Source organism: Hyaena hyaena, unplaced genomic scaffold (genome assembly GCF_003009895.1).
Source record: "Hyaena hyaena isolate Hyena2069 unplaced genomic scaffold, ASM300989v1 scaffold_1627, whole genome shotgun sequence".
NCBI classification, from domain to species: Eukaryota; Metazoa; Chordata; class Mammalia; order Carnivora; family Hyaenidae; genus Hyaena; species Hyaena hyaena.
The window spans coordinates 20135-33057 of NW_024082250.1; the positions used below are offsets into that span (position 1 = coordinate 20135).

The window sequence follows — 12923 nt, forward strand, 5'->3', positions numbered from 1 at the left end:
CCCTGAGTTTATGGTTTAGGAAACGTGAGATGTTTCCTCTCAGTTCTTAGGGAGGTTGTAAGAAGGGAATGACCTCTACCGGACAGTTAGCAGGCTATGGCTGCTACCTGGGACAATGCCCTTGAAGCTCCTGGGACCAAACTGCCCATAAGAATGGAGAAAGCCCCAGAAGCATTTGGAGGGTGGGCTGCCTGGAACCTTGGAGTCTTCCTCATTTTCGTCATAGCTGCTGGAGATTATCCTGCCTGATTGATAGTACAGCATATCAGCTCCTTATGGGCAGATGAGAATAATATGGTGTGGGGAAGGGGGTGGGAAGCCAGGAATGGCAAGCTACTAGAGAAGAATCTTGGGGGTTTTTTAGTTTATTTATTTATTTATTTTGAGAGAGAGAGAGAAAGAAAGAGAGAGAACAAGAAGGGGAGGGACAAAGAGAGAGGGAGAGAATCCCAAGCAGGCTCTCTGCTGTCAGCACAGGGCCTGATGTGGAGTTTGATCTCACAAGCCATGAGATCATGACCTGAGTCAAAATCAAGAGTTTGAAGCTTAATGAACTAAGCCACTCAGGCACCCCAAGACTCTTGCTTTATAAAGGATGTGGATGGAGAAAAAGTAATGTAGTGTGTGAGAATGGTCTTAATCCAGGAACCAGAATATTTGGGCTTTGGTCCCAGATTGGCCATGAAAATTTTCCTGGAGGCCTTAGGAAAATCACTTCATTCTTGAGTGCCTCAGTTTCTTCATCTGGGAAATGGAAAAAATAATACCTGCTTTCAGAGCCATGGTAAAACAACAACAACAAAAACCAGAAGGGACCATGGACATAGATGCTCTATTAAGAAGTTCTATGATAAGTCAGGCAGAGAAGGACAGATACCATATGTTTGCACATATAGGTGGATTAGGAGGAATCTAAAGGAGGACCATGAGGGAGAAGAAGGGGGAAGATAGTCGGGAAAAGGGAGGGAGGCAAACCATGAGAGACTCTTGAATGCTGAGAACAAACTGAGGGCTGATGGGGGTGGGGGAGAGGGGAAGGAGGGTGATGGGCATGGGGGAGGGCACTTGTTGGGATGAGCACTGGATATTATATGTAAACCAACTTAACAATAAACCATTTAAGGAAGAAAAAAATAAAGGCAAGCTAATGCATCAAAAAAAAAAAAAAAAAGAGAAATGGAAATACAAAGGACCTATAAAAAAAAAAACCTATGAAACAATGTAGAGAAGTTTCTTTTAAATTCCTGTAGGAATTCTATCACAGAATTGGTCCCCACAACTCCTGACAGTCAGATCACAGACTTTCCTGATAATAAGAGTTGTCTGTTTCCAAAGTGACCCTTATAAATAGAAGAAACACTTGGATAACATGAGTCAGTCTATTCTCTGAGTTTCTCAGTTTGACCATTAATTCCTAGAAGTGGAAAGAAAAACGCCGGGTCCATTTTTAAGAGAAGACAAAGATAATAACCATGTCCAGGGGTTCATTGTAGGGTCATCCAATCCTGACTACCCATGAATACCTCCCCAAGTGATTGCAACTTTCTGGAATTCCATCACATATTGTCTCTTTGACTCAGGAAAATATCCCTGAAAGAAAATACTCTTGACTGTGAAAATCATTTGGGTTGTTTGTTTGTTTGTGGCTAGGTTTTCATAAGGGAAGGGGAGAGTCCATGAAGCCATAGCATGTGTGATTGTGGCATAAGGAAGAGGCATTGTGAAAAGAAAGAAAGGGAAGAAGAGAAGAAAATTTAGAAAGTCAACAACAAACCTCACGACGTGCACACCACTGCAGAGGATCCAGTTTGGGAAAGGTGGCTGTCCCCACAGAAATTTCAGAGAGCCTATAGAGGAATTGCCTCAAGTGCTCATAAACTGCTGTTGGGTGTGCGGTCCAGAGTGCAGAGACTCACCTTATTGGGAGCCTCCAACTGGACTGGAGTGGGTTGGGCTTGGCACTTCCTTCCTCCCTCAGGCAGCATGTGTCATGATGTCTTGTTTTGACGGTAACACACAGCTATCCACTCAGGGAGGACAGAGGAAGTTGCCAAACATGGAAGTGAGGAAAGCATCAGAAAGGAGTTGAAGGTGAAGAGCGGCTAGGTTTCTGGGGGTGCTTTGCTGGTCAGGGGTAGGAAGGCATGTCTGGGAAAGAGACTGGGAGGTTTTATCCATGCTTCTACATGATTCCATGGTTCTCACTGGCACAGAGCCCCAAGTGTGTCATCGTCCAAATTTGCTGCCATCTCTGGGGAGTGGGGCTCACAAGGCAGTGCTTCCACTATTAGCACTGGTGACTGCCTGTGACTTGGCAGATGGTCCTGGGAGTGGCCAGGACCCAAGAGACCAGCCTGGACATGAGGTTCTCTGACAAGGGCTCCAAAATTGGACTCTGAGAAGAAAGCCCATAAAAACTTAGATATGGCCAAGGCATGGATGGGGTATCTCCCTATGCTGAGTGCTTGAAAATGTAGCCTCTTGTTTTACATTTTATTTAAATGATACACCCTCCTTCAAAAGTATTTAGCAGTGAATGATGGATGTATCAAGGGAAAACTGAGAGTCTGTTTCCCACCTTCCACCTTCCTCTCTAGGAGTAATTGCTGTTAATGTTTTGACATGTACCCATCCAAACACTTTCCCATTCATATGTGCATATGGACAATTTTGTTTTTACAAAAATGGGATCATTTGTTCTAAAGTTTTCTTTGTTTCTCTCATCAATATATCATAGACATCCTATGTCACCATCGGACCTACCTTGTTATTAAAAAAAACCTTTTTAAAAAATGTTTATTTTTGAAAAAGAGACAGAGACAGAGTGTGAGTGGGGCAGGGGCAGAGAGAGAGGGAGACACAGAATGTGAAGCAGGCTTCAGGCTCTGCGCTGTCAGCACAGAGCCCAACGTGGGCTCAAACCCACAGTCTGTGGACACTTAGTGACTGAGCCACCGGGTGCCCCCTTACCTCATAACTTTTTAAAGTATTTAATAGATTATTTGATGGAGCACAAGTTATAGACATTCCTTATTCATGCCAGGTATCTCATTTTGGGGGGCACTATTAAATAAGCAATGCTACATGGACATTCTTTTACAGATATCTGTGTGCACATATATTTTTCTAGAAATAAAAGTGCTAGATGAAAGTATATGTGAATTTTTAATTTCAATTGGTACCATCAGATTGTCCTCCAAAAGGTTGGAGCCAATTATACAGCTTCCAAGAGCATAGGAAAGTATCCTTTTCCACACAGCCTAATACACTGTGTGCAAACTCTTTACTGTCTCCCAGTCTGATTGATGATGGAAAAAGAAACAATACTTTATTATAGATTTACTTTTTATTTTTCTAATTACTGAGGGATTTTAAAAAAATTTTTGGACCATTTTCAGGTTTCTCTTCTTTGAGTTTTCCCACTATATCCTTGCCCATTTTTTCTCTGTGGTTGCTCTGAGTTTATTATGAATTTGTAGGGATTATAGTACGCTTAAGAAATATTCTGTTATGTTTTCCTTCCTAATCTGACTCATAAGTCTCTAACTGTTCTTAGTATGCAGCTCAGAGAGATATTTCCCTTTTACTTAGGTTCTCCCCATTCTGGGAACAACACAATCCCTAGAAAGAGAAATGGGACATTCTTATCAGCTCTCATGTCAGGCTGTTCTCAAACATCTGAAATCACATGGACACAGAGAGCATCGAATGCACAGAGTCGGCAATCATAACAGGTTACATATGTTGAGTGTTTACTGTGTGTCAGGCATTCTATTTAAAGTGCTCAGATGCAAGTGATGAATCACTAAATTCTATTCCTGAAATCATTATTACTCTGTATGTTAAGTAATTGGGATTTAAATTTAAAAAAGGTTTATAGAATGAAAAAAAAAGTGCTCAGATGCTTTTGTGTCAGTCCTTCCAGGTGCCATATGAGTTACCCCAATGTTCCTTGCACCATTATTCACCATAGCCAAGATATCGAAAAAACCTAAGTGTTGTCAACAGACGAAAGATTAAAAATATATGATATCAGTACACCCAATGGAATATTACTCAGCCATACAAAAGAAGGAAATTTTTCCGTTTGTGACAACATGGATGAAGCTCGAGGGTATTATGCTGAGTAAAAAAAAAAGTCAGACAGAGAAGACAAATATTATATGATCTTGCTTATATATAGAATCTAAAAAAGTCAAACTCGTAGAAATCAAGAGTGGATTAATGGTTTCCAGTGGCTGTGGCAGGGGTAAGGGGGAGAAATGGGGAGAAGTACATTGGTCGAAACATATATATTTCTAGTTATTAAGATGAATAAGTTCTAGGGGCGCCTGGGTGGCTTAGTCGGTTAAGCATCCGACTTTCGCTTGGGTCATGGTCTCGCGGTTCGTGGGTTCGAGCCCCGCGTTGGGCTCTGTGCTGACTGCCAGCTCAGAGCCTGGAGCCTATTTCAGAGTCTGTGACTCCCTCTCTCTCTGACCCTCCCCTGCTCACGCTGTCTCTCTCTCTCTCCTAGAAATAAATAAAAATATTTTTTAAAAAAAGATGAATAAGTTCTAGGAATATAATGTCAAGCATGGTGACTATAGCTAACAAGTTTTCCTTTCATTTTTATTTTTTGGAACAGCCTAAAAGGAATAAGTGTTAATTTCTCTTTAAATATTTGGTAGAATTCCCCTGGAAAGCCATCCAGTCCTGGACTCTTGTTTTTTGGGAGATTTTTTTTATTACTAATTCTATTTCTTTACTGGTTATTGATCTGTTCAAATTTTCTATTTCTTCCTATTTCAGTTTTGGTAGTTCATATGTTTCTAGGAATTTATTCATTTCTTCCAGATTGCCTATTTTATTGGTATATAATTGCTTACAATATTCTTTTATTATTGTTTGTATTTCTGCAGTGTTGGTTGTAATTTATCCTCTTTCATTCTTAATTTTATTTATTTGGGTCCTTTCTCTTTTCTTTTTGATCAAACTGGCTAGGAGTTTATCAATTTTCTTCATTCTTTCAAAGAACCAGCTCCTGGTTTCATTGATCTGTTCTACTGTTGTTGTTGTGGGTTTGTTTCTTTTTTCATTTTGATAGCATTGATTTCTGCTCTAATCTTTATTTCCTGTCTTTTGCTGGTTTTGGGTTTTGTTCATTCATCATCAGGGAAATATAAATCAAAACCACAATGAAATACCATCTCACACCAGTCAGAATGGCTAAAATTAGCAACTCAGGCAACAACAGATGTTGGGGAGGATGCAGAGAAAGGGGAACTCCTTTGCACTGCTGGTGGGAATGCAAACTGGTGCCACCACTCTGGACAATCATATGGAGGTTCCTTTAAAAATTAAAAATAGAACTACCCTATGACCCAGCAATTGCATTACTAGGCATTTATTTATTCAAAGGATACAGATGTGCTGTTTCAAAGGGACTCATGTACCCCAATATTTATAGCAGTGCTATCTGCAATAGCCAAAGTATGGAAAGAGCCTAAATGTCCCTCGACATATGAATGGATTAGGAAGATGTGGTATATATATATCTGGAATACATACTTTGGCTATGTATACACACACTCACACACACACACACACACACACACACACACACACACACACAATGGAGTATTACTCGGCAATCAAAAAGAATGAAATCTTGCCATTGACAACAATGTGGATGGAACTAGAGGGTATTGTACTATGAAAAATTAGTCAGAGAAAGACAAATATATGACTTCACTCATATGTGAAATTTAAGATATAAAACAGATGAACATAGGGAAAGGGAAGCTAAAATAATATAAAAACAAGGAGGGGGACAAAAACATAAGAGACTCTTAAGTACAGAGAACAAACTGAGGATTGCTGGAGGGGTTATGATGAGGGGGATGGGCTTAACGGTCAAGGGTCATTAAGGAAGACGTTTGTTGGGATGAGCACTGGGTGTTATATGTAGAGGATGAATCACTGGATTATACTCCTGAAATCATTATTGCACTATATGCTAACTAACTTGGATGTAAATTAAAAAATAAAGAAAATAAATTTTTAATAAAGAAAAAGAAACAGGTAGTTTGGAACATATAAATTACAAAGTTCTCACCTAACCTTCCTTTGCAAATGATGCTAAGATGCAAATGATGGCTAAGATCTAAAGAGTGAATGAGCCTTAGGGAGAAGAAGAGGAGGAGAAAGCAATTAAGGCAAAAGGAATTTTGGGAGAAGACACATTCAAACCATAGCAGTGCTTGATCCAAATTACTAGGAAGAAGTAAGGTTGCTGCTATTTAATGGGGGCAGCGGGGTGTATGTTTGGAGCTCATGGGTTTCCCTGGGACACCAGCAGGTGCTTCCATGAATGGTCGTAATGAATTAGACCTATTATGGGAGTTGTGGGCAGAGAATCCTGATTCCAGTAGTTCATCTGGGGACCCAAAGATATGATATAGCTCAGGTATGGATTTTCCAAGTGATAAAATAAGTATTGTAGAAGAAGAAAGTAGTCATTGTGAAAAGTCATTATTGGATAAATTCCATAAACACTGTGACATAATTGGTGATTAGGCTTATGTGCTTGTGACTCTCCAGGGGTGTCGTCCCCACACAGCCTCTGCTTAAGATGCTTAGGGAGAGCGTAATTTATACCGGGAAGATAAGAGAAACAGCTGTTTTAATTGGGGGACACCCAGCATTACTGGAATTTAGATTCACTTCAATCCAAAGATTTCCTCTGTCAGGTAATTGCACAAAGATCTTTAAAATTGTAATAGTGTTCTGCAACCACAGAGAACTACACCAAGCATAGCTAACAAGGGCATAGCAAGCAGAGTCAGAGAACCTGAAGTCAGATCTGAAAGACACCCCTGAACAACCAACCTAGATCAACAGAAGTGCTGAACAACTAGAAGGGAGACCTGGTAGAGGAGGTGACTTGCCAATTATGATCTTAGGGCAAATGCAGCAGTGGGGACTACAGCTTGTTCTACTACCCCTCCTATTGCCTTTTGTAAAGGAAAAATGGCAACCAGCTACCACTTTAAAAGAATAGTGATAGGGTGTAATGAACTTGATGTGGGAGAAAAGAGGGTCTGAGTGGTGCAAGGGGTGAACAGTAGGGGTGACAGTTGTTGCCCATCCATGTATCCTCAAGACTTATGATTGCAATGATGCTGACAGGAAGTATGTGACTTTCCACCACATACTTTCAGATGCCAGCATCTCCATCTATGTCTGAGGGTTTTCTCTGGCAGCTGGAGGTGTCCCAGGGAGTCCCCTGAGTTCCAGATATATATGCATAGCAGAAAAGAAGTGCTGAGGAGGTAATGCTCCTTAGGAGTAGCCTTCAGTCTCAGCTGGTGGGAGTCAGGGTAACTTAGATTCCCTCAGGCAGGATAACTTAGAAGTGTTGTTCTGCACTAGTTCAAGAGTTCCCAATCCATAGCAGGAAGGGCCAATTATTCAGCGTGGCATTTCACTTGGGTGGTGTCTCTTCGTTGCCTACCTTCCCTTTTCTGTCTTAGTTCCCCACGTCCTCCTGCTGTTTCCTGGAATCATCTCCCAAAGGAACTACTTGCATTCAAACTCTTGTCTCAGGACCTGTTTCTAAGTGAACCCAAACCAAGATGCATTCTCACATTATGGCTTAAAAACACCTGTTATAAAGGTCTACCTCTCTTAATAAGAATTGGGCCAGGACATTCTGAATCTTTCATTTCATGGTGGATGCTATGGCAATAAAATGGCCTCAGATATGCTTGCCAAATTCTAACATGTCTTATTTTTAAGACATGTTTGCATTTTTAAATGCAAAGAACAACAACCATTATAAAGTATATGATTCAATTGGATGACTATTAATCAGCAGGGGAGGGGTCAAGCTAACAAGACCTACAACAATGCCAAAAGCAACTATGAAAACAGCAGCAGCTGAATGACAACAGGGGCAACAGCTATTTTTTGAGTCCCTTCTATACGTTAAGGGTCATAATAAGTGCTTTAATTACATTTTTTCAGTTATTTACTATTTTTCAAAATTATAAAAACTCATATTATTACCTCATTATTACAAACAAGGAGATTCAGAGGTGTTAAATAACTTACTGTAGAGTCACCCAGCTCTTACGTGCTGGAGCTATGATTTTCAGATTGTTGAGGGTGTTTGGGGAAACTCAATAAATGGGCTACTACTTTCCCAGTTGGGTTCTAAATCAACTAATGAATAATACAAGGACAAAGAACAGACAGGGCCAAATCACCCCTTTACTACAGATGATGTCTAGGTTGGAAACATGACTTGAGGTGAGAAACTACATGCTTTTCTGACCAACTCCAGAAGCAGGTATTGCTGGATTAGGGAGGTTTCCCAGGTGTATAGGGGGCTGCTTTGCCATTGAAGGTACATAGCAGAGTACATGGTCCCTAACCAAACAGGACTGATTATCAATAAGAAACAGGGATGATCTGGGCTGAGTGTGCCAAATTTCTGTTCTGGGGCAGAGTGAATAAAGGAACAAACTAGGACAGTTGTTTTGCAAATCGAATCTCATCCACTTGGAGGAGGTCAAGCCAGGTGAAGAAATATTCCTCCCCAACACTAGTGCACCCTTCAACCTACATTAAATCAACCTTTGGTGATCAATGTGAAGCAAATATAAATTACATAATTACTGCATTTTCCTCCTGCGTATTTAGAGACCTCCCAAATATTTACCAGGGAAAGCAGTTACCTAGAAGATCCTTCATAAATTACATGAAGATTGGAAACAGGGCTTCCAGAGTATGAGTAATTGAGGGTTGTCCTAACAGAGAGAGGGAGGTCCTAAGATTGATTAAGGTAAATAACAGAACCAAAGATTTAGATTCCATAAACATTTATTGAGTACTTACTGTGATCCAAGTAAGTTTATGTATTATTTATTATTTGTTACTCTTATTATATAGGTGTTTTATCAGCTTTACAGATAAAGAAACCAGACTCAAAGAGGAAGAATGTTCCCCAAATTACACAGTGTGAAAGTGGAGGATTTTTGGTCCTGATTAGTAACTTCTGACTTCAAATCTTTAGTTCTTGTCACAATAACACTAAATATTATTGGAGCTGGAGTATATGCCTGTAAGGGTCTTAGACTAACATAATTAAATCACTTTATTTTATAAATATTCTGGGAAACCAAGGCTCAGAGACATCAAATGATTATCCAGCTGTCACACAGTTCATTTATGCCAAAGCCACCCCAGAACTTAAACTAACACCCCATTCTGGTATTTCTTAGAACACTGCCTGTTTAAATATAAAGTACCAGATTATTTCCTTTATATTTCTTGCTGCCAGAAATAATGAATCCCATATTCTTGAGCTAAAGAGATCTTCCATAGTTCTGTTATAAGTTGAGCTAAACAAAAGTTTGGACTTTCATTTTCATTTTATAAGTATGCAAATCCCCCCACCCACAGACTTCTCTTAGGCACCAGTAAAAATAACAAGAGCCATTTGGAGAGTGGATAATAAGCTACTCAGAGCATGGGCACGTCACAGTGATGATCTGAGGTTACCGATATCACTGGTGCCTCCCTGTCCTCAGTGTCAATCAGTACTTTGAAATATAGACATAAGAAAAAAAAGAAGCTTCAGGTTCAGGGAAGCTACAGTGGTTAAACTCTCAGGAGGCCAATTTCAACTCCCAGCTCTGAGTCTTGGGAGTCAGGACCTCAGGGTCCTGAGAAAGAATGTTAGAATATTTCTCTTCTGAGTAGTTTTCCTAGAGCCCCCTTCATATCCCTGTTTCTTAGGCTGTAGATGAAGGGGTTCAGCATGGGGGTCACCACTGTGTACATTATTGAGAAGACTCTATCCTTTCCACCTGAGGGGGATGATGGAGGACATAAATAGACCCCAATAGCTGTGCTGTAAAACAGAGAGACCACAGAGAGGTGGGAGGTACAGTTGGAGAAGGCCCTTTGCTTACCCTTTGGGGAATTGATTCTTAGGATAGCCAGTGCAATGTAAAAATAAGATGTAAGGATGCAGATGAAGGGTCCAATTAGCAATGTTCCTGCCACAAGGATGAGTACCAGGTCATTAACATAAGTACTGGAGCAGGCCAGATTCAGGAGTGGGACCAGATCACAGAAGAAATGGGGGATGATATTGGGGCCACAGAAAGAAAGCCTAGTCACCAGGAGGGTATGCACTAGGGCGTGGAAGGTAGTGACCACCCATGACCCAGCCACTAATAGGGCACAGCGTTGGGAGTTCATGGTCATGGCATAATGGAGGGGGTGGCTGATGGCCACATAGCGGTCAAGTGCCATCACAGCCAGGAGAAAGTTGTCTAGATCTGCAAATAGGCCAAAGAAATAAAGCTGTGTCAGACACCCACCATAAGAAATCCTTTTACTTCCTGAGCCAATATTATCTAGCATCTTGGGAATTATTGTAGAGATGAAACCAATGTCAGAAAAGGACAGGTTGGCTAGAAAGAGGTACATGGGGGTGTGGAGGTGCTGGTCAGAACCGATGGCCAGGATGATGAGTAGGTTCCCCATCACGGTGACCAGGTACATGCCCAGGAAGAGTCCGAACAGGAGAGGCTGGTGCCCTGGCCACTCAGAGAGGCCCATGAGAAGAAATTCATAAATGCTGGTCTGGTTTCTTCTGTTCATGTCTCGAGTTCTGTATGAAACAAATTTTGTTATAAACAGCAAAAAGTAAAATAATACTGTGTTGAAAAGTATTTCATAGTACTATTAGAAAAATCATTAGACAATTCTGGTTTGGCAAAGCTCGACTTTATAATTGTGCATGTTAAAAAGACAGTTAGGATCAAACTATTTGTAAAGTTATAGATTGGTGTCAGTACTTGACCAGCTATCCAAGGTGCCTTCAAACTATCCCAGCTGTCTCCATGAAATATGGACATACAATGTAAAAAAGAAGCGCACTCTGATTACACAGACCTCATCAGCATATACTATTTTTTCATTGAAGAATAATATAATAAATAAATAATATTTTACTTACATGAAAAGTTAATTAAAATGAAACGAAATCAATTAATATTATATATAATAATTATAATTATAAATTATTTTATAATCAATCTAAGATTTTTAAGGCATAATTTCAGCACAGCATATATATCTATAATTCTATCTTTGTTAAAATTAAAACATAAATGTTATATGTTTAGTTTCTTCCATTCAGGCCCTTTTTAAATTTCTCAGCTTTTTAAAAAAATTTTTTAATGATTGTGCATTTTTGAGAGAGAGAGAGAAAGAGAGAATGGGGGAGGGGCAGAAAGAAAGGGAGACAGAATCTGAAGCGGGCTCCAGGCTCTGAGCTGTCAGCATAGAACCCGATGCAGGGCTTGAGCTCATGGACCACGAGATCATGGCCTGAGCTGAAGTTGGATGCATAACTTACTGAGCCACCCAGGTGCCCCTAAATTTCCCAGCTTTTTTACAGAAGAGGCTGTAAAAGAGCATTCTGCTCCAATTCCCCCCAGCATGTCTGGGAACTATTTCTGCCTTTCCTCTGAAATTTTGATGTTCCTCACCTACCGATACTCCTCTACCTAGTTCTGAATTTCTTCTTTGTCCCCTTGGATTTAAAATCTTAGTTTTCGACTGTGTATTCTAGCTCCTGACTCCCCTCTCTTTTCTTTTTTCCTTTTTTTCTCCCCTCCCTTTTTTTTTTTTTTTTTTTTTGCTGTAACTGGGCCTCTTATATTTGTTTTTTAGATTCATATATTGAAAACCTAATTGGAGAGAGTCAAATCTTTAGCTTGCACCCCCCGCCCCCACCGAAACTACACTTCAGTTTGTTTCTCTCAGTTCTGAGAAGAGAATGTTTTGATCTGAGACTTTAATATCTTTCTGTTCCACAGCGGTCACAGTGAGGCTACACAAGGAATCTCATTACTAGATAACATTGGGCATTGAATTTATCCAATCCATATTCCTGGCTCTAACTCAATGGAAAAGTCAGGGTAACAATAGCTAACACTGCCTGAACACTACCCATATGCCAGCCACTGGATTTTCTTAAGTGGTAACCCTGTGCAGTGACGCTATGATTATCTTTATTTTAAAGGTATTAGAACTGAGGTTAAGGAGGGTTAAGAAAATTGCCAAAGCTACACATTTAGGGTTTGACATAAAGTTTATCTAAGTCAAAAGTCTAAGTTCTGAATTCTGCTATACCACTTTTCAGTGTTTACTAAATGACTTTCTGACTCTAGTTCAGCTTCCTGTATATTTTCATAAGAAAATGCACAATTAGAAACTTAACAAATAAACTCATTCATTCATTCATTCATTCATTCATTTCAACTTATCAAGATAAAGTTGGCAGATAAAATCTGTATATATGTATGATATACAATGTGATGTTTTAATATACATATACATTGTAAAATGATTACCACAATCAAGTTAATTCACACATCTATCACTTTGGAGAATGTAAATATCCATTCAATTTGGTAGCTACAGTTCTCATGACAAATGAAGATATTGATATTTTTGGTTTATGCATCAGTCTCTTGTGAGTGTGATTAATGTGAGTCAGTCCATTTCCATTTAACCCAATGCTTGGATATGATCCAGTTTCTATACTTTCTATACTTTTCTATACTTCTAAACAAAGCTAATGGCTTCAGACTGTGATTATTACTCCGAGAATCTCAGATTTTTTTCTTCCTGGTATCTCTCTCTCTTACCACCAACTGCAACTAATTCCAGATTCAGGAGCTTAGCAAACAGCAGGAAGTACAGTGATAAAATTCATTGTATTCATTTAGTCATATCATCTTTATAGTCAGAATTAGAAAAAAATGAATATTACAATTTTTCACTTTTCTTGCACAAGTAATCAACCTTCAGGAATCTAGTCATTTACTAGAAGCATAGTCTATCATAAATGGTTCCAT

The 12923-nt window shown here is 39.6% G+C and overlaps 1 protein-coding gene across 1 annotated transcript; it reads right to left on the reverse strand.

The window, feature by feature from the left end:
- Nucleotides 1-9723: 9723 nt before the first annotated feature.
- Nucleotides 9724-10656, reverse strand: LOC120226178 (olfactory receptor 1361-like). Its single transcript, XM_039224367.1, has one exon. It carries the CDS (start codon nt 10654-10656, stop codon nt 9724-9726), a length of 933 nt encoding a protein of 310 aa, XP_039080298.1.
- Between the last annotated feature and the right edge of the window lie 2267 nt (nt 10657-12923).

What these genes read in the sequence shown, in the direction of transcription:
- LOC120226178 (XM_039224367.1), bottom strand. Translation starts at nt 10,656, where the DNA reads ATGAACAGAAGAAACCAGACCAGCATTTATGAATTTCTTCTCATGGGC.